The sequence below is a fragment of the Stenella coeruleoalba genome (assembly GCF_951394435.1).
Source record: "Stenella coeruleoalba genome assembly, chromosome: 1".
In the NCBI taxonomy this organism is placed as follows: domain Eukaryota; kingdom Metazoa; phylum Chordata; class Mammalia; order Artiodactyla; family Delphinidae; genus Stenella; species Stenella coeruleoalba.
Window position 1 is genome coordinate 7,233,021 of NC_137169.1, and position 26,474 is coordinate 7,259,494.

General features: G+C 62.3%; 1 protein-coding gene across 1 annotated transcript; it reads left to right on the plus strand.

The window, feature by feature from the left end:
* On the plus strand, positions 1–24,789 carry TMEM201 (transmembrane protein 201). The gene is made up of 11 exons (XM_079920792.1): positions 1–242; positions 7,079–7,199; positions 7,861–8,055; positions 9,265–9,441; positions 10,590–10,942; positions 11,427–11,630; positions 16,975–17,207; positions 19,250–19,321; positions 19,999–20,298; positions 21,110–21,247; positions 22,424–24,789. The coding sequence occupies exons 1-11, from the start codon at positions 130–132 to the stop codon at positions 22,519–22,521; spliced, it is 2,004 nt and encodes a 667-aa protein (XP_079776918.1). The 5' UTR covers positions 1–129; the 3' UTR covers positions 22,522–24,789.
* The last annotated feature ends 1,685 nt before the right edge of the window (positions 24,790–26,474 follow it).

Here is a 26,474-nt window from a genome sequence, read left to right on the forward strand (position 1 = left end):
GGCGCGACGAGGCGCGCGCCGCCGCTCCGCGTCCCGCCCGCGGCCCTCGGCCCAGCCGCCAGCGCCACCGCCGCCGCCTACCGCCTGCCGCCTGCCGCTGCCCACAGCCCATCGCCCGCGCCAGGAGCCATGGAGGGAATGAGCGCGCTGCTGGCCCGCTACCCAACGGCCGGCCTGGCCGGCGGCCTGGGGGTCACGGCGTGCGCCGCCGCCGGCGTGCTGCTCTACCGCATCGCACGGAGGTGAGTGCGCGCGGCCCACGCGGCCGGCTAGTATCACACCCGCGCCCCTGCCCCCGCACCCGCCCTCCGCCCGCTGTCCTCCCAAGCCCGCCGGCTCCGGGGCCGCCCGCGCCTCGCTGTCCGTGAGCGCGGCGAGGCCGCGGTGCGGCGGTGGGGCCCGGCCCGTGTGTCCCCGCGCCGAGACCCACTGTGCACGCCCCGCCCCCGGAAGGAAAACCGGACTGAGGTTCCCCAGTCGGGAAGCGGCTGAGGAGTGGGTTGGGGGACCCCAGGAATGTGGGGCGGGCGGGGACAGCCAGCGCTTGACGTACGAACTTCCTCCCCCGCGGAGATCTGCGCTGGCCCAGCTGCAGGGTCTGCAGGGCCCCCAAACCCTGCGGGAGCGTCGAGCGGGGGTCGGGCCTTGCTCCTTTCCGTCTTGAGCCCCGATCCCTGGTCCTCAGGGGCACGTTGGGTCGCGTGAACACCGACCGGTAGTTTCTGAGCCGCATACGCTGTCTCGGGCGTTGTTCTAATCTCACATAAGCCCATTTCAGAGTCACAACCCCTGCTCTGTCTAGAGAAGCTGAGGGACAAAAGAGCTACATAAATTGTTATTAATTAGACGAGTCAGGGTGTGAGCTGAAGTATCCTGACCCTGGAGCCTGCATCCCTGACCCCCGGGCTCCACAGCCTCCAAGAGCAGGCAAGCCTGACATACTTCAGAGGTGTTTAAACCGGGCTGGGCTGCCCAGCGGGTTCAGTGGCGGCTCCCCACCCCCGACCCTGGCTCCGAGATCATGCTGACCCCACTGTGCACAGCTGGTCTCCATGGTCAGGGATAAAAGCTTAATGGCCTCTTGCTTCAGGAGGACCTCAGGGGCAGCCCCACTGTCAACCCACTTGATCCACCTTCCCAGGGGATAGGGGAGAAAGGTGGGGTTGTGAGAACATTCTGGAGACAGAATGGGTGGGCTTGTAGCTTCAGCAGGGGATGTGGAAGCGCAGCTCTTAGGTGGGAGAAGCGAAGGAACTTGCCCACGGTCACTCGGCAGCAAGTGGGGGAGCTGGGACTCGAACCTGGAAGGCATGTCTGTTCTTCCTTAGCCACCACCGTGTACTGCGTCTCACCCAAAGGGAAAAGAAGTGAGGGCGACTGAGTCACAGGCTTCCTGGGGGAGGAAGGGGTAGGAGGGACATCAGCTGTGTCTGCAGGATGAGCCAGACTGGCAGGCTGAGGAGGGGGTGGCCTCAGGGGTCCCTGACAACGCACAGCTCTGCGTGTCCCAGCTTCTGCCCAAAATTTGGAAGCTGGAGGGGCTTGCCGGACCAGCTGGTTCAAACCAGTTATCTTATGCACGAGGGAACGGAGGTGCAGAGGTGCATGCCGCCTGCTGTTGCTCAGATTCCCAGAGCGTGTCGACGGCAGAGGTGTGTCCAGAGCCCGGTTTGCCTCCCAGTTAACCGGGGGCAGGGAATGTCAGCCCAAGGACCAGAGCCTGGGCCAGGTCTTGTGTCCAGGCTTTGCAGCTCTCACTTGTGTTGGTGTGGCTAGATTCGCACTGGGTTTGCTCACTGTGCCTCAAGCTCCCGTCTTGTGCTGCGGCTGTTGCTGGGGGTCCCGTCTCCCCACCTGGGCTGCCAGCCACAGCTTTCCCGCTCCCGGAGACAGGAGTCTGAGGCCTTGGTGCAGTGTTGGGTGAGCTGCTTCGAGGGGAGCCAGGAGGGCACCAGTGTGGCGTGACACCAGAGTCGTGGTGTGGCATTGGGACCTTTTGATTGAGAAGGACCAGCCCTTTCCCAGGAGGCTCTGAGATTCTACCAGAGCGCTGGCTTTTGTCTGGGGGTCATAAATTAGCCACTGTCACGATTCAGCAGCAAGACCAGGCTGAGCCCTTCTCCTCTGTGGGGGAAACAGTGACAGTGAGGAATGGCTTTGGCCACAGCGTGGGTTTAGAATGACCCTGGGGAGGGCATGTGAGGAGAGTTGTTTCTGGAAATGGACTTGGCCGGCTGGGTGTTTGGGGGCTCAGCACAGCGATGGAGGGACCTGGACGGAGGATCGGCCGGGGAGCAGGGGGAAGAGCCCGCTTCTCTGAAGGGCTGCGGTCCCCAGAGCCTCCGGCAGGGCCAACCCTGGCTTCCCACCCGCGGAGTCCTCTTGACCGTACTGTGTGTTATGACCTGGCGTGGGGCAGGAGCTGCTGTTGGCCCCATTCTACAGATGAGGAAACAGATGCCCAGGGAGATTGGGCTTCCTGCCCTATGACACCAAGCTGCTAAACGGCAGGGCCCTGCCTCACTCTGGCCCTTCAGCTCCTAACCAAGCCTCGTGCTCTGGGTCCTCACTGAGCAACTTGGCTGTCACTCTGCACCCATAGGAGGCCAGGTGGAAGCCCCAATTACACTTCCCCAGGCTGGCGCGCCCTGTACCCAGGCAGTCTTGGTGGCTTCCTGTGCCTCCCCCACCCAAACTCCCACCCCCAGGCTCTGCCGCTTGCCATCGTATCCATCTCCTGCCATCACATCCCTACTCAAGACCTCTGGAGGCCCCCGTAGGTGGTTATTGGATTGTCCACTTTCTGGTGTTTGGAAACAGAGGATGCAACCTCCCAGGTAAAAGAGTTAAGCCTCGGCCTGGCGTCCAGGGTCCCTGGTTCCCGCTCACCTCTTGCCAGGCTCTCCTGGTGCTGCGCACTCTGGCTGGGGGGACCCTGCTCTCCGCACGCATGCCGGGTGGTGCCCCCCTTGCCCGCAGTCCATCTGTTTGAGGGCCACCTGCTCATTTGCCTTGCTGGCCGGCAAACCCGTTCTTGAGGGTGACGGCAAATGCACCACTTGTTGGCTCTCTCCTATTGCACCTGTCACCAGCTGCCCTGTGAGGTCGTTGTTCTCGTCCTTGTGTCCGGGTCAGGAGTGGAGAGCCTCGCTCATCTCTGCCTCCCTGCGATCCAGCGTGTGCCCAGCCGGCGCTGTGCTGAGGGACCGGTGTGGTCCACCGAGGGCGGATCCGGGCTTTCTGTCTTGGTGTCGGCTGGACTGCTGTGGGCCTAAGTGTGATTCGCCTTGAGGCTGGCGCGGGCGGCTGGAGGCCCGCTGGGTCCTGGTGGCACTGAGCTGCACATTGGTGCCGCTGTCCCGCTGCCCAGGAGCCTGCTCCTTGGATTCTCTCTGGTGGATCGGACAACACTCAGGGCACAGAGGAGCAAGTGAGGAGCCGTGTGGGGTCCGACAAGGACCCCTCGCCTATGAGCCTGTCCTGGGATCCCCTCGGGGCCCTGCTGGAGGCTGACCTCTCGGCCCCCAAGGGAACCAGCCTGACTCTCAGAGACCATCTTCCAGACCCCGCCAGGCCAGCACGTGGTGCCCAGGGTCACAGGCTGTGTGCCAGACCCTCTCGGGGAACTTCTCAGGGCCTGGCAGAGACTGGTGGACGCATGGGCCTCCCCCAGATTCTGAGCACCCCCCCGCCCCCCAACAGGGACTGATCCCCATCAGTGTCTCTTCCATGTGGCACAGTGCTGGGCTCACAGCAGGTGCCCACCCCCTGGCAGGGTCCTGGACCGAGGGCCTGGAGCTGCAGCCCTCAGAGAGGTGGGCCAGTGGTGGGCTAGAACTGACACCCCCCGCTCCCACCAGACCTGTAGGGCACGGCGGGATGCCAGGGCACGAGCTCTGTTGTAACTAACTGTCCACGTGTGGGGCTGAGGGGGTGATACCATTGTTGGGGGCCTGTGTTCATCTTTTCTTCCCCACTGTGGGTTTGGGGCTTGTGGAGGGACGGTTCCAGAGCATGCAGCTGCCCCTGGCTCCCCCCAGGGGCCCATCCTGCCCTTGGCTGCCTCAGGCCTCCTCCAACCCCCGCAGAGCCTGAGAGAGCTCAGCACACAGGTAGCAGGAGCTGGGTGAGTACCTTCCAGACCCTCCCGGCCGCTCACCCTCTGGGGCCCAGCCTTCCACCTGAGGTGGCCTGGCCTGGACCCACCTGACTTGCTCCTGCCTGTGTCACAGGGACATTCTGTCTTGTCCCCTCAGATCTTGTCCACCACGAAGAGTGGTTTGACCCAGAGCCTCACTGGGGATGGAGGTTGTTGGCTTGCGGGAGAAGCGGGTGAGGGATAGGAGGGGAGCAGGCTGGAGGGCCTTTTCCCTGAGCAGCAGCAGAGCCCCGGCTAAGCGGGCGCAGAATAGGCTGACCCAAGGGCTCCTGCGTCAGGCCTGGTAGAGGTGGGTGCAGGCCCAGAGGCCAGGCCCGCGCCGCGCCGTGGCTGTGGGGACAGTACGTACGAGCTGTGAGGTCAGCCGTCAAGCGCAGCCCGCGAATGTGAGTCACTTCATCCACGTGTCTGACGCGTGGCGCTTCCGGCAGGCAGCAGCGGCGCTGGTGCTTGGGGAGCTGACATTCACACCCAGCTCCCCGTAGCTTTGCTGGTCCGTCTGCCGCTCACAGGCCTGCACGCGCTTTCAGGGCTCACCCCTTGGGAGCTGTGGGAGGTGACTTCCTGGCGCGGGGACCCCATCTGGCCAAGGTGGCAGGCAGCTGCCCTGTCCGCGAGAGAGGACCCTCACCCCGCCAACCCTGGGCAGGGATTACCAAGCCAGAGCCGCTGGCCCAGGGACCAGGACGTATCCCCAGCCTCCCCTTCCTGCCACCTCCTTCCAGGCCAGGCTCACTTCCCTAGCAACAGAGCTGGAGGTTCAGAGTAGAAACGATGACTTCCTGGGTGGGAGGGGCTTCGTGCCTGGCCCCCTGGCCCAAAGCTTCAGTTCCTGCTCGCCTGCCACCGGTTGTCTTTATTCCCTTCCCATCTCTCTTTATTCGTGGGCTGCCAGCTCTCCTGCTGGCTTCTTTCCAGAGGCGGGGTGTGGTGCGGTGAGTTTCTGGGGTGAAGGGGGCAGAGGGACCCATCACGAGGACAGCAGGACCTGGGGGCAGAGGGGAGAGGTTTTCCGGCCTGCCTCATCACCCCTTTGGACGCAGCACTGTGCACTCTAACAGAGAAGCCTGTAAAGCAGGTACAGATTCACAAAGAGAAAGCCAAGTGCCGGCTTCTCAGCAGAGCAGGTTCCCATACCGCTAGCCGCCTCCTTCCACTGCTCTTTGCCTGAAGCCCAGTGAAGCTGTCAAAATGCCTCCGCTGATCACCTGCCCAGCTCAGCGCTTTCCTAAATTCTCTCATTTGGGGAATGGACGTGGCAACTACCAAGCAAAACCCTCCAGTCCCAAGGATCTAAAACAATGTGGGCGACAGGTGGCAGCCGCTCTCCTGGGGACTTCTGTGAAGCGCAGGAGGTGCCTTCCGTCCGAGCCCCTCGGCAGCCTTTTGTGGGCAGAGATTATCATTATCCCCCTTGGCCAGGTAAAGAAAGGACTTTCCCCAAAGGCCACACCATGACCACGAGCCGCGCTGCCCAGTGCTGCTGTTTCTGGGCCTTGTCCTCTGGTTCAGTGATGCTGAAGACGTGCGGTCCCTTGTCGGCCATTCTGAGGGCCTTGGCCTGAACTGGAGCTGCAGGTGCCCTCTGTGGACCCTGGGACCCTTCCCTGCGAGGTCTGGTTTCATGTCCTTGTCTCTGTCCGGGCTTTCTCCTCCCCCCCCCTGCCCTCCCCATGTAAGCTGTCATTTATTGGGTATTTAGCTGGGCGCTGTAAGCGCTTCCCACACTTGACATGTCTTGTCCCCAGTCGACAGGTGAGAAGACTGAGGCTTGGAGAACTCTAGTAACCTGCCCACGGTCAGTGGAAGGGCAAGGCCAGGAAGCATCAGCAGTGTCAGAAGCAGCAGCTCTGCTTCCCGGGGGGCCAGCCTTTCTTCCAGGCCCCTGACAGTCCCGGGGACAGGGTAGTGACACAGCCAGCGCCCTGCGTTGCCAAGCACCTTTACGTGTCTTGTGTCATTGGGTCCTTGTAACACGCAGATGCCCTGGTTCTGTGATCGCTCCCGCTTTGCAGATGCGGGCCGAGGCTGGGAGAGGAGAAGGTGGCAGAGCCGGGGGCTCTGGCTCGCAGAAGGTTGGGGCCATGCTGTCCTGTGGACAGTAGGGGTGTCCGTGTGTGGTATGGCTGCCCATCCCAGCGAAGGCCCAGGCGGCACCCCCAGAGCTGGAGGTGGACTCTGGGGGTGAGTAGGGAGACAGGAGTGGCAAGGCCAGGACCCCAGGGTTCAAGCAGCTGCCACCTGTTGCCCACATTGTTTTAGATTCTTGGGACTAGAGGGGTTTGCTTGGTAGTTGCCATGTCCATTCCCCAACCCCCTCGACACACACACCCCCAACAGCCAGGGAGATGGATGGACGGCCCTAGAGCACAGATCCGTCGGTGCCTGGTCTGGGATTATCCTTCACACCCCACCTGTCAGCACACATGTGGCCGGCAAGGGCCACTGTGGCCAGCCTGTCCTGTCCCCCTGCTGGGGAGGGGTGGCCCCAGGCTGAGCAGCCTTCTGCAGTCCCTACCCCTTGGCCTCCTTGGCCCTCGCTCTCCTGGGGACTTCTGTGAAGCCCAGGAGGTGCCTTCCATCTGGAAACTCCCCAGGGAGCACCATTTCCGCATCCTGGGAACAGGCCCAGGTCTGCGGGCCTTGCGGGGGTGGAGGGTGGTCCTAGAGCCTGGTCCCTGTCGGCCCCGTGGCCTGGCTGGCCCTGGGTTCTTGGTGCCTCTCCAGCTCGGGGGAGGCTTGGCCGCAGAGGCCAAGGAGAAGCCCAGGTCCTGCCGTTGGACACACAGTGTCCTGTCCTCCTCCGCCTGCCTGCAGCTCCAGCTTGGGGTCCCCATCCCGCTTCCCACATGCTCCCCCTGGTCTCCTGTCGCATGGGTACGGAGGTCTTCCCGCTGATTCCACTCTGCTCGTCCACAGGATGAAGCCGACACACACCGTCGTCAACTGCTGGTTCTGCAACCAGGACACGGTGGTGCCCTATGGGAACCGCAACTGCTGGGACTGCCCCCACTGCGAACAGTACAACGGCTTCCAGGAGGTGCGGCCCTCCCATCCAGGACCTGCGGGCCCTGGGCCCTGACCCTGGGCCCCTCCTTTGAGGAGGAGCAGACAGGCTTGGGCAGCTAGGGTGACTTGTGCAAAGTCCCAGCTCTGAAACTGGCAGGTTTGGGTTCAGACCCGGATCATTCTGGCTCTGAAGCCCAGTCTCTGCCTTGCTCCAGGCTGGGGTCGGCAGGCTCTCTGCGGGCCGGGCAGTGAGGGGTTCAGGCTTTGCAGGCCACACAGTCTCCTGCGACCGCTCGGCACTGCAGGGCCTCCACAGACGTGTGAGCGCGCGTGGCTGTGAATAAAGCCCAGGAAAGCTTTACTCACAGGCGTGGGCAGCCAGCCCACCGCCAGAGATTGCCGACCCCTGTGCCAGCCCCTGTTGGGTCCTGAGGAGGGAGACCAGGTGGGAGTGTGAGCAGGGGGCGGGGTCCAGGCTGCACCCTCAGCGTGTCGCCTGTGTTGGGGGTTCCCGTGAAGTTTTTTTGGAAGAAGAGCTTCTGCGTTGCACGTAAAGCAAGGGAGTGTTAGCGGTCCACTTCCGTGGAGTGCGGGCACGCGGGCCCTCTGTCCGGCGCCTGGCCCGAACCCGTGGGGAGGCTCTTGCCCGTAGGGAGGGGCTCCCCCTGACTCAAGTCCTCCTCCCCCCCCAGAACGGCGACTACAACAAGCCGATCCCCGCCCAGTACCTGGAGCACCTGAACCACGTGGTGAGCGGGGCGCCCGGCCCCCGAGCCCCCATGCAGCCCCCGCAGTGGGTGAGCAGCCAGGTGCTGCTGTGCCGGCGGTGCAGTCACCACCAGACCACCAAGATCAAGCAACTGGCCGCCTTCTCGCCGCGCGACGAGGTGAGCGGGTGTGGGAGGGGCTGGGGGTCGAGCAGTGGAGGGGAGGCCCCGTGCTGGCCCTGTGTTCCGCGGGTGCGATGTAGTCCACCTCAGCTGCCGCTCGCTTCTCGCTCTTTCTGTCTCATGTCACTGCTCTGGGGGCCCCAAGCCTGGGAGCATCATGGAAAGCCCAGCTCCTGCCAGCCCAGAGGGCTTTGTCCCTGGGTAGGGGGAGGTAGGGTCCTTGGGCTCCAGCTTGGGGCCCTGTTGGACCATCCTGTCCGTGTCCCTCTGAGTCAGTCTTAGCCACTGGCTGGTGGGCAGTTTGCTCTGGAGTTGGTGGACGATGTCCCGGCTTGTGGGAGAGGAGGGGACACAGGTGCTGCCGAGAGGCTTGGTGTTAGGGCTTTGCCTCCCCCAGGTCCACCGTGGAGCCCAGCAGCCTTGTCATCTAGCTGGTGTCACCTCACCCAGTCTGGGGGTTCCGTGACCTCAGGAGAAAATCCCAGCTGAAGCCCAGAGACACTGACTTTCCCAAGGCCCAGCCTGGGAGTGGGGGAGGGAGGGAAATGGAGGTGAGCTGGGGCTGGGAGGGGAGAGGCAGGGAGGCTGCAGAGAGAAGGGCAGGCATGTGCGATGAGGCAGCCAGGGCACCTCTTCTGGCACATTCAGTCCCAGCAAGAGATGAAACTGATAACCCTCCCGCCCTCCCCTGGAAGCAGGGAGGGAGGGGCGTGTTGCTGCGTCTCTTGGGGGAGGAGGGGTGGGAGGGGACTCGAGTCTCCTGGGCTGTTCCGAAACGTAAAGGCCCTTTGGTTTCTGCTAGGGCCCTGGCCCGGCCAGGGGCTCTCCGGTGTCTTCTAGACCACTGGGCTTAAGGGCGGAGGCAGCCCCACCTCTGGGTTGTCCATCTGCCCGTGTCCAGGTGGTGTCAGCCCAGAGCTACCTTCCCCCGTGGGTCACCTGCCTTCCTGGAGCTCTGGAGTCCGGGAGCAGGGCCTGAAGCAGGGGCCACGTCCCAGACTCTGGCCTCAACGTGCGTCCTTCGGAGCGACAGAATTGGCTGGAGTGTCTGCTGTCAGCTGAGGGCCCTGCTGTGTCCCGGCCTCTGGGGGGCCCTTATTCCCAGCCGTTTGTCCTGTTGGGCAGCGGGGGAAGCAGGTGCAGATTGGGGACGACTTGCACACGGTCGCCCCCCTGGAGACCCTGAGCCTCTGTCTCCCTCCGCAGGGCAGATATGACGAGGAGATCGAGGTGTACCGGCACCACCTGGAGCAGATGTACAAGCTGTGCCGGCCGTGCCAGGCGGCCGTCGAGCACTACATCAAGCACCAGAACCGCCAGCTGCGCGCCCTGCTGCTCAGCCACCAGTTCAAGCGCCGGGAGGCCGACCAGACGCACACGCAGGTCCGAGGGGCGTCCATGGGGCACTCCAGGCATCCCAGCCCTTGGGTCTGTGCAGGAAACCCCTTCCCAGAGGGCTGGGCCAGTGACTGGGGGGCAGCTCTGCAGAACTGAGGCCCTTTTCCCTGGGGCAGCAACTGCCCCGTGGGGCCACATCCCAACCTGTCCCCAGACACGGAGCGGAGCAGGGGTCCTAAGGAGAATGTTAGTTATTTGCATGCGTGACAGGGGTTTCTGAGCTGCCCTGCTGAGCCTGGGCACCTGCCAACACCTGTGTGGGTTCCTCCCAGCGCCTTCGTGGTGGGTGCTCTCCAAGGCGCCACGGAAACCAGACTTGGGGAGGTTAAGTCACTTGCAGAGGGCCACGTACCTGGTGTGTGGTGTCACCAGGATTTGAGCCCAGGACTGGCTGGCTAAAACCATTGTTCATTTTTATCACTGTACTCAGATGCTGGAATGTCCTGGCTTAAAAAAATGTGATATAAGTAGCAAGTGGGTTTAGAAGTAAAATCCATCCTCCCCAAAGAAACTCCCACCCACCCCCTGGGTCCCTGGAGGTGCCCTCTGGTTGTGGCCATCTCGCTGACTGGTTGGTGTGTAGTTTCCAGTCTGCAGCCAGGCCCCCGACCACACAGCCACGCGCCAGCCACGCGCCCACTTGCACAGTGGGATGCTCTGACCCTTGCTTTCCTCCTCTCCACCGTGTTCCCAGACTGAACAACTTACTGCTGTTTTTTTAAGCTTAATTTTGGCCAGAGTTATCTGTATACTTATTACAATTCCAGTTAGAGCCGCAATAGGAATTTTTTATGAGAATTTGAAAACGATTGAAAAAAACGTACTTGAAAGAAGAGGCCACCATCACTTCAAAAGGATTTCTGTAGAGAATGCGGCAGCACAGCTCTTCCCCACACAGGAGCTCGCAGTGGGGTGACGGCCCAGAAGTGAGACAGAGTAATGGGACCCAGTGGTGAACCAGAAACAAAGCCAAGAGGGTGTGAGAATTTAGGGCGTCTCTGATCATCAGGAACTGGTGGGTTCTTCGGCAGGTGGGCCCCGGCCAGACCCCCGTGCACAGAGTGGGCACCAGGATGGGTGTCGGTGGCTCTGTCTCTCTTGCCGACCAGTCTCTCCCTCCCTCCCTCCCTCAGAGCTTCTGCTCGTCCGTGGTGAAGGCCCCGCTCCAGGTCATCGTGCTCCGAGCCCTCGCCTTCCTGGCCTGCGCCTTCCTGCTGACCACCGCGCTGTACGGCACCAGCAACCCTTTTGCCCCAGGGGCGCCCCTGCCCCCGGCCCTGCCACCTGGTAGCAATGGCTCGGCCCCGCCTGACAACAGCACGGCCCCTGGGGCCGAGGGCTGGCGGCAGCTGCTGGGCCTGCTGCCCAAGCATGCGGCGGAGAAGCTGCACGAGGCCTGGGCCTTTGGGCAGAGCCACCAGATGGGCGTCGTGGGGCTGGGCCTGCTCACCTGCCTGCTGGCCATGCTGCTGGCCGGCCGCCTCAGGTGCGTGGGGGGCAGGCGGGCGGGGCATGGTGGGAGCAAAGCTCCAGGCTGGAGGGGCGGGGCTCTGAGGGGCCACTGGGGCCACACCGCCTCGCTGCTCCACCTCAGACTCCTCATCTGCACAGTCGGCTGACGATAACCTGGCTCACGGGCTGTTGGAGGGTCGAGTGGGCGCCCTTGGGCCTTTGCTCTGCTTCCCCGTGCGGTTGCAGACCCTGTACCGAACGGTGTCCACATCATCTCCCAGTGACTCTGAGGGAGGTTTCTTAGCCCCATCGTACAGACTAGAACACTGAGGCTCAGAGAAGCACTGACTCGGAGTCATGTGGCCTGTAACTGTTGGAAGCGGCATTCAGAGGCCCACGCTCTCCTCATGGCCCTGGGTTCTGTCCTCTGAGCAGGGCTGGGGGTGGATGAAGGTGGCAGAGTGGGAGGGGTCGCCTTATCCCGCCTCGCTGGGCCCTCACTCCCGCTCTCCCCGCAGGCTCCGGAGGATCGACGCCTTCTCCACTGGCCTGTGGGCCCTGCTGCTGGCGCTGCACCTGGCCGAGCAGTACCTGCAGGCTGCCTCGCCCAGCTGGCTGGACACGCTCAAGTTCAGCACCACGTCCCTGTGCTGCCTGGTGGGCTTCACAGCAGCCGTGGCCACGAGGAAGGCGACGGGCCCACGGAGATTCCGGCCCCGAAGGTCAGAGAAGCAGCAGTGACTGCGGGGGGAGGACAGACGGACGGACAGGCCCAGGGCTTTGCCCGCAGCGCAGACAGTGCCCCTCTGTCTTGCATCTTTCTTACCTGCCTCACTTCCGGCCCCGCCCAGCCTAGGGCCCCCGGTCCTGGCCCAGCCCCTCCACTTCCCCGAGGAGTCAGGCCTGCCCCCCTTTCCTTTCTGGCTCCACCAAGCCATTCCCCAGCCCAGGCCCCCAGCCCACTGAGTGCTCTCTAGCTGCTCACTGCCTCCACCTCTCTGGCCAAAGACCCCCTCACCGTCCTGAGCCTGGAACACGGGCAGCGCCCATGCTGCCTGCCTCTGACCCGTGGCTTCCTGCTGGCAGCTCCAGGCACCCCACACTGGCCACGGCCCTTTTCCTGGCTCTGACACCACGGGAAGAGGGTTGCAGGCCTGCTGCCTGCTTCTCCTCTCACCTTGCCCCGCCTCTGGGCCCCCGACATGGGTTGGTGGTGGTGGCTGCAGGGTGGGCCCTGGCCGCATGGCCTGACCACGTGGGCTGCTTGGCATGGGCAGGTGGTGCTGAGCCGGGGCCAGAGCAGAGTCCCCTACCTCGTCCCACCGTCGCTTCTCTGGTCTGTCCCTTTGGTCCTGCCCGTTGCCCTGTAAGCCCCGTGGAGCTGGTGAAACCAGGAGGAGACAGGGCTGCCCCCTGGGTTCCCTGCTCTGAGACCCTGTTATCCCTCAGCCTCCTTCCCCAGGAATGGAGAGTGCAGTTCTTAGGCCCAGACAGGCCTTGACCATGAGTGTGTGGGGGGAGGCCTTTCTCAAGGTGGACGGGAGGAAATCCTGCCTCTCCTGTGGTCAGCAGGTATCTTAACAGCCAGGCCGTGGTGAGAATTGGCCCAGGCTGGGGGGAGGTCTAAGGTCTAAATACTCTCTCCTTTACTTCTCTATCTTTTGGTCACCACTGTGAGCCAGATAGGCAGAACCTGGGCACACACACTCTGCCCACTCTCCTGGGAAGCCCCTGGGTTCTGCCCTCGAAAGGCAGGACCCCAACCGTTATGGCCAAGCCCTCCACTCATTCCCTGCAGGGACTGGGGTTCAGGCTTCCTGGGCGGAGGCGGCCCTGATCGGCAGGCAGCGCGGGACCTGAACTGCTCTCGTTGGCCCTGTTCCCTTCCCCCCATACCAGGGGTGTCCCCAGTTTCCTCCTCTCACCCCCTTCCTCCAGTATGATGCCTGGGAAATGTCCCAACTGCCCAAGGTTAGCATGGAATAAGGAGCCCAAGGGACACGCAGGCCCATGACACCAGGTCATTGTCACCTTGTCCCTCTCTGGCCTGTCACTGCCCTCCTCCTGGCCCCTAGAGCCCCTCAGGGAGGGCACCACAGCTCCTGCTTCCCACTTCCCTGTAGGACAGCCGCAGACCGCACAGGGCTTCAGCCTTGCTCTCCCTGGGCCAGGCCCTGCTGTGCCAGCCTGTTTACTGCCTGTGGGTGGAGAGCTGGACCCCTCTCCAGGGCCCCTGAGTGCTGACCTTGGTGTGGATGTGCTCTGGAGGCTGACGTGCCGTCCACGTTTGGAGGCAGTTCCCAGCCTGGGGGCTGCCCTCCCAGGGCCGTGGCAGGAGGCTGGACCAAGGCCGTGCGCCCCTCCAGGGCCCTGGGTCCTGCAACTCCTCACTGCAGGCACGAGCCCCCTCCAGGTGTGGCCCCAAGTGCGCCAGCCCCTCCGCTGTACACATGGGAGCCCAGGGAAGGCAAGAGCGGATCACACGCGTGTGCGGGTCACACTCAGGAAAGGGCGGCCAGCTGGCTGAGCCTGAGGGGCAGGTGGAGCGTGCCCGGCTCAGGCCCCTCGCAGAGCCCCCGGGGAACAGGAGTCGTGCCCAGGCCCCTCCGTCCTCCGAGGCGGCCACCCCTCTCCACTCACCCCTCGGCGGCCGGGTGGGGAGCGCCCGGGTGGAGCGTGAGATGGAAGGGCGCTGGCGAGGCAGAGGGGAGTGGGCTGGCCGTCCCTCGGCCCGGCGGCCAGCCTCGGGGAGAAGGCGCGGCGGGCGCCAGGCAGGGAGCCAGTGTCTGTTGGCTGTGCATGCCCTGCCCTCTGGAATCTCCCGTTCTCAAGGAAGCTGGCGGCGCGATGCTAATTACCGTTTTTCTTGGTGTTGAGTAGAAGCAGGACATCTGTGTGTACGTGTGTATTTAAGTTAAATTATTTATAACAACCCTAACCAGCTCTCTTGCTGGCCAGGAGCCTGCTGAGCAGATGTCGCTCCTGCCCTCTAGTGGGGACGGAAAGACACCTTCATGTCACTGAGATGGAGCTCATCGAGGAAGGCTTCCTGGCCTCTTTAGTGTTTGGTGTGATGTTTTAAAATCACCCACCTGTCCCTTAAAGTTTCATTACATAGAGCATATTCCAGCACCTTCCGACATTACTGGCGACAGCTGAGGAAGTGCGGGCACCACTGGGATCGTGGCTTATTACCTGGGAACGTGTCGGCCCTGCTTGGGGCCTCTCTCCCCTCCGCTGGGGACGACAGTCAGACCATCTGGGATCAAGGGGCCGTCTTCTCCCTCCAGCTCTGGGGTCCCCGCCCCAGGCCAAGCAGGCTCACTCGTAACGCTTGCCCAGGAGCCCGCCGGGAGGGGCCCGTGTCCCTTCTGCCTGCAGCTGTCACCGAGTGTCCCGTCCTCTCTTGTGCAGACGTGGATGATTGTCTAGTGATCCTCCAATTACTGTAACCGCAACTCCCGGCCATAGATGTAGTGTTTTTGATGCTGTATTTTCAATAAATGCCTCCGGGGCCCTGCTTTGACCGGTGGGCGTCAGGCACCACGTCTTTTCTGGTTTTTTTCTTTCACGTTCCTTCAGAGGCTTCTGTGCCGGGGGCGGGGGCTTCGGGGGACGGGGGTGCCCACCAGAGCCAGGTTTGGGAGCTGGCAGCGTGGGCACCAAGTGGCTCAGGGCCCACGATCCTCGGGCGCCCTGCTGGCTCGTGCTTCTCCTCGTCTCCATAAACTGCTGCTTAAAATGCAGTCCTCTCTCCTGTTCCCGGCTTGGCCTGGGGTTGGCTTGGAAAATCAAAGGTCCCCCTCAGTGTCAGATGGGAGGCAGTGCAGCCAGCCGCCCGCCCCCTCGCTGGAGCCCCTGTGTCCCGGCGGACACACAGACTTGGATCCGGGCCGGGGCCTCTCTGAGATGGGATTTGAAGGCACAGGCGGTCTGGGCGGGCCTCGCCAGAGGAAGTGTCGGTCCCCGTGCAGCGCTCGGGAGCCTGGCGGAGATGGGGCTCCTTTGACAGGGGCCTCCTGGGGCCTGTCTTCTGCGGAACCAGGACAAGGGCTCACGCTTGGCCCTTCACAAGGATCTGCTAGTTGAGTGATGCCACTGCATGTCCCAGTGAGAGGGTCAGACCACAGAACCGTCTCCCCCTCGGCGCCACCATTTTTAGTAGCATCAGAGATTGGGAAAGCACCTGTACCGGGCGGATGAGAGACTCAGGTTATAAGCTATGGGGCAGCGCCAGGTGTGAGCAGGATCTGGGAAGCGTAGGAAAGGGCTGAGAAGACCCAGCTTCTCCTGGGCCCAGCTGGCCACCTCTGAAACCTGCAGCCCGACTTGGACCCTCTCCTCTTACTTGCCGATTACTGCAGGTGGCCCTCGGCCGACTCGCGGCCTGGCCTGGCCTCCTGGCCTGTGGGCTGCCCGGTGGGGCGACACAGGAAGCCCAGCGCAGGCAGAGTCGCGCTGCCGCCCGCTGGAAGGGCCCGGGCGTGCCCGCCCCCGTGGCCCACGTGCCCCGCCCTCATCAGGCTGCTTCTGCACAGGGCAGACGGGGTCCTCTGGGAGGTGCAGGCCCCAGCAGGGGGCGGGGCTTCGTGCGTGATTGGAGCGAGTTGGCCAAAGGTCCCGGCGCACCTTCACCGCCCTTCACTGTCGTGCTGAGTGTCCCCCCACCTTGCAGGCCACTCCTCAAGGTCGTCTGTCCTGCCAAACGGTATGTCATTCTAAAATGACAGCACAAAATCGTATCTTGTATTTAGAGGCAGAACCTTCCGCAGGTGTTTTGGGGGAAAGGAGGTGTAGGGGTCAGACAGGCTTAGGCAGGATGGGTCAGCGGGTAGAATGCAGGCGCGTCCAGCCTGGGGCCAGCCAGGTTGCCCAGACTCTGCCGTAGATTTGCTTGATTTCCCCGTGTCCCCCAGACACTGGGCCCCGGCTTTGGTTCTGAAGTCCAGGTGGTTTCCTGGTGCTTTGGAAGGCTTTAAGGAGGCCACGCGATTCTCCAGGAGGGCGTCAGCTGACCCCACACTTTCCTCATAAAACTTGTTTAAAGAGAGGGGCAGGGATGAGAAATAGGGAAATCAGTGGCGTGGAGATACTGGCCAGCAGTGCCCCGAGCTCAAGGTCGTGGTGGGCACGGGGGGGGGGTACTTTAGGCAGCCCCCCGGCTCTGCTGCAGGGACTGAGCCAGCCTGCCCGTCCGTCGGCACATTATCCATGGGCTCAGTTGTCCCTTGGGGACCGAGGTAAGGCTGGACCTCCCGCAGCTCCGTCCAGACGGCGGACTAATCATGTATTAACTGTCTCTGTCCCTCCCCCTCTGTAATCGGTTGCCTTAATCAGAAGCATGGTTGACATTCTGGCTTGGGGCCACCGGGTCCTGTCGTGTGATCTGTACCGTTCTCGAGTTAAAGAGACACTGTCACCTTCCGTCTTTCGGGCAGCCTTGCGATCGTTACGGGTCTTTCTAAGTTCAAGTTGGTGTCCGGCCAGAGCCTCTTCCCAGAGCTTCCCAAGCTTGGCTGCCTTCCGCCCCGCTCTTCCAGGGGCTTTCGAGGAGTGTCTGAGACCAGAGGGCAGCGGCAGGACTCCCAGGGTCGGGCCCTGGGGAGCAGGGGCTCCCCGAGCTCGGCCGCTGCCGGGAGGCTCTGGGCACCAAGCGGGTAGCGGCGCGGAGGAGCCCAAGGCCGTCGGCCCAATTGAGCGGCCAGCGCAGGGCTGGGCGTTTTTTGCTTCGAGGTGAAGGGTTGGCGTGAGGCTGGTGAGGGCGACAGTGTCACTTTAATACCGAGACTCGTAGTGGACCTAGTTTGCTGTGAGGCTGAGGGGATCGGAGGGGGCATGCCGGGAGGGGTGGGTCACGCTGGTGCCTCCCAGCCACCCGCTCCTAATGGCGTGAATGTGGTCGGACTGCTTTTCTGCTGCAACTAACACACGCCTCCTCTGGGACCCCGACTCGTGCCCCACCTCGCACCGTGGGAGGGGAGGGGGCCCGCCGTGCGGAGGCCGCTCCGGGGGCCCCCGGGGCTGACCCAGTCCCCTCTTCCATGCCCGCTGGGCTCTCTCTCGCAGGTACTTCCCGGGAGACTCTGCCGGCCTCTTCCCCGCCGGCCCCAGCCTGGCCGTCCCCTGCCGAGGCGTCGCAGGCCCCTCGCCGGCTCTGTTCATCCCTGCCCCGCCCGGCTTCCTGCCACTTGCCAACCAGCAGCTGTTCCGGTCTCCCCGCCGGGCCTCGCCCTCCTCGCTGCCCGGCCGCCTCAGCCGGGCCCTCTCACTGGGAACCATCCCCTCTCTGACGCGAGCAGGTAAGTAGTGCTCGGGCCGTGGTGGGCAGCGCGGGGCTGGGGGCAGCCGGGCTCGGGGACTCTGGCTGAGCCCGGGGTGGGTGGTGGTGCTTCTGCTTAGAGACAGGCGGAACTGGGTTCAGACCCTGCTGTGTCCACTCATGGGCTGCCTTAGCCAACGGGCTTAACCATGCTGAGCCTCAGTTGCCCTCAAAATTGAGGCCAGTGGTGGAACCCACTCTGGGTGGTCGTGAGGGTTAAACCGGGTGGTGGATTTAAAGTGCTTAGGCGTCCGGTGGGTCCGTGTCCCCTCCCGTGGGGTTCTGTCTTTTATCACCGTTCTCACCGTTATTATTAACTGCCGTTGTTCTGAGACACTGGAGACTGGGAATTTTGCCCCTGGCCTTTCTGTGTGGTCCACAGGGCAGGGATTCGGTTCAGGTCTGCTACATTTATGGAGCCCCGGAGTGACCAGCACCTGGTCCCTGTCACCGGAGGCTTTGTCTCCTCCCTCCCCTTCCCCAGCAGGGTCTTCCGTGACGACCCTCCTCACCTTGGGAAGCCACCCGGTGCCCACGGGGTTTGCTTCACCCTCGGGGTGCGGCCTGGGGTGCGGGGCTGCGCGGCAGGATCCAGCCTCTAGGAAGGTGGGCGGCATCTTGGTTAAGCCGGGCTTGCTGACGTGCAGTGTCTCTGAGCCCCTGAGCAGCTCCCCCAAGCAGGGGGCTCCCCCTCCAGTCCGACACTCCTCTGGACCTGTTTCCCTCCGGGACTCGCCCAGCGTCTGCTGTGTGCAGTCCAGCGTCCTCGTAGGTAGAGGGTGGGCCACAGTGCAGGAGACATGGCTCGCTGGACACAGCTCGTGAGCTGAGCGGTGGGTAGTGTTTGAGGCCTTCAGGCTGGGATTGAAGGGGTGAGAGCCCCGAGCCGTACGGAGACCTGGACTCCAGGGACTCCTGTGTCACCGAACGTGAGCCGTGTTGCTGGCAGAGGGTGCCTGCCGCCTGCCCTCCTCTAGAAATGGCTGTGCAGCAGAGTTCCTGAGCCCGTGGCCGGCCAGTCCCAGCTCAGGCCTTGGGGCTGACGGACAGGGCCTCTGCGGGCCCTCCGTGAACAGCAGCTGGAGCCGGGGGGAGGGGAGCAGAGTGAACATGGAATGCCCTGGACCCAGGGACCTGGAGGGCCCGGAAGCTGGGCCCTTCCCCAGAAGAGTGTTCTCTGTGTCAACAGGCAGCCTCCCGGTTGCCCTGGAAGGCCCGAGGCAAGGGCTCAGGAGGCCCCCTGCCCCGAGGGTGGCAGAGCAGTTCTGTGGAACGCAGGCTGGTCTCAGGGTGGGATCCCGGAGTCTCCGTGGTGGTCCGGGGCGCGGGCGCAGTACCAGGTCCATCTTCCCGTCTCTCTCTCTCTGCTCTGCTGGCCTCTGCACCTCTCGCTGCAGGCCTCACCCCTGCGTCCCTGCAGCTCAGCCCCAGCAGGAAGGCCCCTCCCCAGTTCTCGAAAGGACTCCGGCTGTGCTTGGGCCACGTGGCCATCCTCACACAGTCACTTGGGGGTTGACCTGGGTCTGTGTCCCCGGACCGGTGGGTGGAAGGGGCAGGCGGGGCTCTGTGGCCGACGGACCCCTCAGAGCCCTTCGGGCAGTGGGGCAGCAGCCCCCACGCGGGCGTGTGGAGGCCGCCGGCTCTTTCCACGCTCGGCTGTCAGCGGGGCACTTGGGGGACCCAGGGGCTCATGAGATGGAGCCCCTGCCCTTGGGGCACACTCGGCTGAGGGAGGGGCAGCGGGCTCTGCGCACCAAGGCCCAGCGCAGGGGGTCAGGCGACGGGTTAGTGGAGCAGGGCAGGGCTCCGAACGGCCGAAGCAAAGGAGGCGCAGGTCAGGTACCGGGACGCGACCTCCCGTGCGGCCTGCTGTGGGCTTCGGCCTCCTCATCCGCGAGGCGGGAACGTGCCCTCGTGAAAACTGCACACGGTGACGGTCTAGGCAGAGCGAGGCGGGGAGGGGGCCGGAGCCGGGGCCCTGTCTCCGCAGGGACCTGTGTTGCCTTTCTCTTTCCTCTCCAGACTCAGGGTATCTGTTCAGTGGGAGCCGCCCACCGTCTCAGGTGTCCCGATCCAGAGAGGTTCCGGTTTCAGGTGAGGAGGACAGAACGCCAAGAGGAGTGACCGGGAAGCCGCCTGAGGCAGGGCAGCGCGTGGGCCGGCGTTTCCAGAGCGTGTGCAGGGCGGGACAGCAGCCGCATTGAGCGTGAGCTTTGGGGTCAGACGGGCCCCCAGAGGGGGTCACGTTCAAACCCCAACCCTGTGCCTCCCAGCTGTGCAGCCCTGGGCAAGTGCTTCACGCCCTGTGCCTCAGTCTCCTCTTCCAGGAAGTGGGCATGAGAGTTTCTAGGATCAGCTGCGATGCTGCTGTCCTTACAGTGGTGACGGAGGGAGGCGGCACTGGGGGTGCCGGCGTCAGCGGGGCTCAGGGTCGCTGACCTCAGGTCTCCAGGGTTGGTTTCTCCCCGGGCCTTGCTCTCAGCTGAGGGAGGAACCAGGGGCTTTGGATAGAAGTCAGGGGGAAGGGGGCAGAGGGGGCATGGCTGAGGCTCCGGGATCCTCTCCCCTCTCTCGGGTGCCTGGTGGGGTGCAGGCCCCTCCTACCTCAGTCCTCAGTAGGGCTCCCTTCTGCCCCCCAGTCTAGGCCCAGCCTCGCCTTTCTCCCTGGGTCAATACAGGAAAGAGCCCCAGGACGACAGCCGGTCCTATAACCAGAGCAGACATTGACACGATGTTGTCATCTTTGTTTCTGTCACCCTCCCACCCTCCAGATTACTTCTCTCTGCTGTCGGGGAGCTGCCCCTCCTCCCCCGTCCCTTCCCCAGCGCCCTCCGTGGCTGGCTCCGTGGCCTCCAGCTCTGGCTCCCTGCGCCACCGCAGGCCCCTTATCAGCCCTGCCCGGCTCAACCTGAAGGGGCAGAAGCTGCTGCTGTTCCCGTCGCCCCCCGGGGAGGCCCCTAACACCCCCAGCAGCTCCGACGAACACTCGCCCCGCAACGGCAGCCTCTTCACCATCGAGCCGCCCGCCATCCCACAGAGGCAGCCGGCGCGGGACACGAAGCACACCGTGGGTACGGCCCTCTGACTGCCCTCTCGGAGGCAGGAGAGCCCAGCGGGCCATGGGAGGCCTCTGGTCAGTGTGCAGCGGTGGGGACACCGTCAGGAGGTCACACGGGGCCTGTCCTGGCTCTTATCTGACTGTGTGGCCACTCTCCCAAGTCCCTGGCCTGGCTGGCCTGGCTTCTGGTGACCTTGAACCCTCCAGGACGTTGCCCTTTTCTGGCTGATTTTATTTTCTTCTCTTGCAATTGACCTGGAGGCTCCTCTGTCCCTTGGGATGGTCAGAAATGCATCAGGCTGCATCTGGTTGCAGATGTTTTTGTTTTGCTCAAATGAAGTTTTTCCGCAAAGCATTTTAGAATTTTTAAAATTAGGCCTCAACCTTTAAAATCCAGAACTTTCACATGAATGTGTGGATTTCCTGTGTCTCGTATTATATCAGAAGATCTGGCCACGCTGGGCCAGACAGGTAGAAGGGCAGGCTGAGGTCCCACGCCCCAGCCTCTGCCACTCCCTGCCCCACCGACCTGCCCCCTCCACAGCCTCGCTTGTGGCCGTCGTCTTCTACCGCCTGGCGGTGTTTGAGTTTGTTGCTCCTGATCTAAAGCCAGCTCCCTTCACGGCAGCTACACAGACAGGACCTGAATGAGGACCTGGTCTCCCACTGCCCACTGCCTGGGGCGGGCCGAGCAAGTTGGGACCGGCAGGGCTGGCTGGCCAGTCACGTCTGAGGACCATCCTGGGATTGGAGGTGGAGCTGCCCCGCGTCTGTCCCTGGGGGTGAGCCATGAGCTCCCACTGAAACGCCCCTTCTCCCTGCAGACATGAAGTCAGCGCCGGAGGGGGGCAGCACGTGCAGCAGCCGCTCTATCAAGAAAGAGGACGACTCATCCCGGTCGTCCTCCTGTGTGGTGGACACCACCACCAGAGGGTGCGCGGAGGAGGCCCCCACCTGGCGAGGTCTGCACCCCGTGTGATGTGCGGGAGGGGGGCAGGGTAGCGCGGGGTCTCCGGGTCTGCAGCCGCCTCCTGAGAGCTGTCCGAGAACAGCCCCTCGAGGGCTCTTGGGTGACAGAAGAGGGTGAGACGGCCCACCCGAGGCCTCCTGGGCCCCGTCTGTGGCAGCATCCCCACTCAGATTCGGGTCTGATCTGCGCTCTTACAGGAGCCTCTGGCCACAGGCGGCTCTTTACATCTAACAGTTAAAATGTAACAACAATAAAAATCTACTTGCTTAGCTGCACCAGCCGCATTGCAGGCGCTCCACTGCCGCGTGTGGCCTGTGGCTGCTTGACTGGACAGAACAGATGCAGAACACTTTCACATTTGGAGAAAGTTCCCCAGGAGGGTGTCAGCGTGGGCGCCCTGGGGCCAGTGCAGAGGCTGCAGGCTGTGCAGGGCACTGAGTTGCCTGGGTTCAAATCCTGGCTCCTCTGCTTGCGGGATGGGGGCGGGCTGTGACGTCAGATCCCAGTTCAGTGTAAAGCCCAGCGGTCGGCTCCTGGCACCCCCTCCAGGTGGGTGGGAGACGTGTATGTTGACAGGATTTTCCTGTAATGATCGTTTTGAGCTGACTGGAAATGGGCGCTGCTCCCAAATCAGGTGGCGTCTGGGATGTGACCCAGCAGCATCAGCTTGGGGTGGGGGACCCCAGTCAGCAGCTTACCGCCTTTGAGGCCTGGGCAGGGTACTCGTCCTGTCCTGTCTGTAAAGCTGGTGTACCCCATGGCAAGGTGCAGGTGTGTACCACCCTAGCCCGGTACCTGCCTGGTGGCACAGGGTCAGGAAGAGAGGCATCTTCAAGGAGTCAGGACTTGGGAATTCCCTGGTGGTCCAGTGGTTAGCACTCCGCTTCCACTGCTGAGGGCCCGGGTTCAATACCTGGTCAGAGAAGTAACATCCCACAAGCTGCGGGGCACAGCCGAAAAAAAAAAAGGAGTCAGAATCTAACTAAGTGACCCCACGTTCCTGGGTCTTTTCAGATGGGGAGGCTTCCGGGTGCCCCGAAAGAACTGGGGTGGGGCCTCAGTCCGGGAGCACCTCCCCTGGGGGTGGGGCCTCAGCCCTGGAGAGCCTCCCTGGGGGCGGGGCCTCAGCCCCACATTGCTCACAGGTCTCTCGTTTTCTCTCTGGAAGGTCGTTTAGCCCCCTCGCTGATCCGGGGCCTCCTGGCCGTGAGCTTGACTGTCAACGCCCTCTTCACCTCGGCCTACCTGTACCAGAGCCTGCGCTGACCCGCGGTCCGCAGCCTCCCGGCACCCAGAGAATCTCGGAGGGTGCGCCCAGGTGCATGCCGCTTCCACCACTGCCGGCCTCAGCCCTCCTCGAGGGGCTGCCGCCTCCGCCCTTTTCTCCAGGGCCCTGGACCTCGCCAGAGGGAGCCCTGTTCCCGGAAGCCTTCTCCCCACCTAACAGACTGCGGGGCTGGGCATGGTCTTGGGGGTCCCAGCCCTCCCCGCCCACCTCTTTGGCTGACGTCAGTTGTGTGTTTGGTGCTGACGCTCTGATCCTGAAGCCAGGGGTCCCCGAGGGGCTGCATGACCCTGGGGTCCCTCCCCACCATCCAGCCCTGCCTGGCGGGAACGCCACAACTGCTGTGACGGGATCAGGAGCTGTGGCCCTGAGCCCGCAGCCGCGGGCTGTGATTACATCTTCGTACTGTACCCCTCCGTCCCGTGGGCCGCCTCAGGCTCCCTGGGGGAGGAGGGAGGGGAGGTCTCCAGCCGGGTGGAGGATAAACCTCCCCTGGCAGGCCCCGTTGAGGGCCGGCATCTTTTGCCGTTGTCCTGCCCCTTCCTGTGGGCTGTGGGCTACGCCTTCCCTCTGGCTCTCCTGGGCGGGCAGGTGAGTTTCCTGCCCAGGGCCCCTCAGAGTTCCTGGGTCTCAGGGGCCCAACTGGACTCATGTAAGCACCACCCCCCAGACTCACTTCTCCCTGCTTGTGTCCCCATTTTATTACCTCTGGTGACCTTCCCTGGCAGCAGCCCTGCAGCCATGAGAGCACTACCCAGGGCCCGCCCCGCCCCGTTTCCAGGCCCCTCCCTCATGCACTGTCCACAGGGGCCTTGTTTGACCCCCTCAGCCTGCAGGTCTCTGATGAGACTGGACCCTCACGCCCACCCTCAGCATTCTGCTGTCACGGTGGGCTCAGCGCGACCTCTGTCTCCAGGCCACTGTGGCCAGCCTGCTTCCTACCCCACGCCCCTTGGTCCTGCCACTGCCCTTCCGACCGATACGGCAGGTCTGCCCCCTACACCTGCCCTTGTGCTGGGGTCCCATCCTGCCCCCGAGAAGAGGAAGGGTGGGTCTCAGTCTGGCACAGGGACCCTCAAGATGCCGTGAGGAATGAGAGACTGCCTGTGGGTGTCAGCATCCCCGTCCCGCTGCCCTGGGCCCTGGACGCAGGTGTGGGGCTGTGTGTGTGTGTGTGTGTGTGTGTGTGTGCGTGTGTGCGTGCACACTCGTGCGTGTGTCAGTGCACGCGTTCGTGCCACTTCAGGAGGAAGCAGCAGCCTCTGTGAATTCTGAGACTCATGTGGGGAGGCTCACGACGGCAGGGGAAGGGTCTTCACTCTGTCATTCAGGGATAAAGTTTAATTTTATTTTTCTACACATTTTTGCCAGGCAAGGCGTTCTGCTGGGAAGCAGGATGCCCCCAGTCCTCCCTGCCGGGGAGGTTTAGTTTTATTAAGCTTTGGGTGCTTTTTTAGTAATTTTTTTTTACCATGTGGGGAAGGAGGTTGCTCTGACATCCCCCCACTCCTGAGAGCTACTGTTTCCTGCCCTACCCCTCACCCCAGAACGAGGGGGATTGGGGGCCAGGGGCCACGCCACGTCCCAGACTCCAGCTGCCAGAGATGGTTCCAACTCGGAGGTGGTGCCTCTTGGCCTCCATTCGTACCGTGGGCGTGGCCGTCGAGTTTTTTAATTTTACTGTTTGCCTAACCAAGCCAAATTCCATTCCCGAATACCCTTCCTCTCTGGCTCTGAGGAAGCCCTGACTGAGTGCCCAGCCCCCTCCTCTCGCGCCTGGGCCCGCCTGGCCCCTCCTGCCCAGGGCCGGTGGTCCTAGCGCCCCCCCAGGGGCAGGGGAGAGGCTGGGCGGGGAGGGGGCTGACTTACGTTTTCTTTCAAACAAAAAACACAACCTTATTTTTCTTTACAAAAGCAAAAAAAAAAGGAAACCAAAAAAGATACCAACCTTTGAACTATACCTCAGTCTGTCTCGTCTTTATTCTCTTTGGGCAGCCGAGGCCTCGGATTGGGGGCCGCGGCGGCAGGGGAGCCCGGGCTGCCGTGGAAGTGACTTCACTCGCTTGTTTCTTGGATACAGAGCCCGGGGTGGTGGGTTCTGAGTGGCAGTGTCCCCAGAAGGACTGGAGGGTTTGAACAGGACATTATCGGCCTGGACGGGCCTGGACGGCGGGAGGGTGAACCAGAGTCTGCTGAGCAGAGACGGGAGGCTCTGGGCAAACAGCGTGAGCAGGGGCTTAGCCGTCTCTCTGCGAGATCCCGTCCCAACCAGCGGGCCAGTGTCCTAAGCGTCCCAGCACAGGTTCTGGGCCCAGGCTGCCTGGTGACTGCGGAGTCTGCATTTTTATGGGCTTCATTTTGGTGCTGTGAAGTAACAAGCCCACCATCCAGGGCTGAGCTGGGGATAATTAAAGCACCACACGATGCAGAGGGCCTCGTTCGGGCCCAGCACCCATGGGGAGGGTGGGTGGTGGGTGCTTGGCTCCCTGAGGCCAGCGGGGCAGATGGGAAGGGACGGGGCTGGACTGCTCACTCCGACCGCACTCAGGTCACAGCCGACCTTCTGGGGCAGCAGGACCAAGCTGCCTGCAGGTGGAGCCACAAACACCCTGAGTTCACTGACCTCAGGGGTGTGATGTCCCATGAGGCTGTGACCTCAGGGGGCCAAAGGGCCCACTTCTTAGGAGCCCTCTCCTCCGTTGAGCCTGTGAGGTGCCTGCCTAGGAAGAACCAAAGGCTCCCTTAAAAATCACGCGGGTCCCCTTGCTCAGGGCTCACACCCAGCCCTGTGCTGGGAAGAGGAAACCCAGCTGAGGGGGCCGCGGGGAGGCTCCACAGTTGTTTCTGTGAGGGATTTCTTCCTTTAGGTGTGTCTGTTATTATCTTACTAATGTCATCTGGGTTTTTTTTTTCTTTTTTTAATATTTATTTGGCTGCATTGGGTCTTAGTTGCGGCACACAGGATCTTCCGTTGCAGCGCGCGGGCTCTTCATTGTGCCATGCGGGCTTCTCTCTAGTTGTGGCGTGCGGGCTCAGTTGTTGCGGCGTGCGGGCTTAGTTGCCCCGTGGCATGTGGGATCTTAGTTCTCCGACCAGAGATCAAAACCCATGTTCCCCTGCATTGGAAGGCGGATTCTTAACCACTGGACCACCAAGGAAGTCCTGTTGTTTTCTTATAAAAGGGAAATAAGTTTATTGTAGAAAATCTAGAAATACAAGTGAGCAAAAAAAAAAAATGTCTCATAATCCCACAATTAAAATATTGGCATCTACCCTTTTCTTCTACATACATATCTTTTCTTTTCTTTTCTTTTACGAAAGTGGGATCTTTCTGTCCACAACATTTTTGTCACTTTACTTCTAACTTTACACCATCATGGGCCTATTTCCATATCAAGTGTGACTTCTCGTCCCTCTTAAAGGCTGCCTTCCCCGTGAGCACAAGCAGGTAATTTTACCTTCCCTTACAGCTGAGCATCTAGAAGGCTTATCATTTCTCCCTGCTTTTATAATTGGGACAGAGCAGTAAGCATCTTGTAGGAACCTATGTCTTCTGTACTGAAGACTTTTCTTAGGATAATTCAAAGGTTTTCAGGATTCTGAAGCTTTTTATATGCGTTGCCTGGTTGCATTCTAGAAAGCTACAGAAAATGATGAGTTGTTTTTTGTTTGTTTTTTCAAAAATCTGGAGCTGACTTTTGCTTTGGAAACCTGCACCTGGTTACCAGACAGCTTATGTGGTGGGGTGGAAAGATCAGATCGAAGTTCTGGTCACATTTGTAAAGAGATGCTTCCCGCCGCACCTCAGGCTCCAGGGAGGGACTTGGTGGAGGATGAAGGGCAGCAAGCAGGGTGCCCAGCACCATGTCTAGCAGAGAAGCTCAATTTTCAAGTGCTGGGCTCCACTTGGGTTGTATGTCAGAAAAAAGTTCTG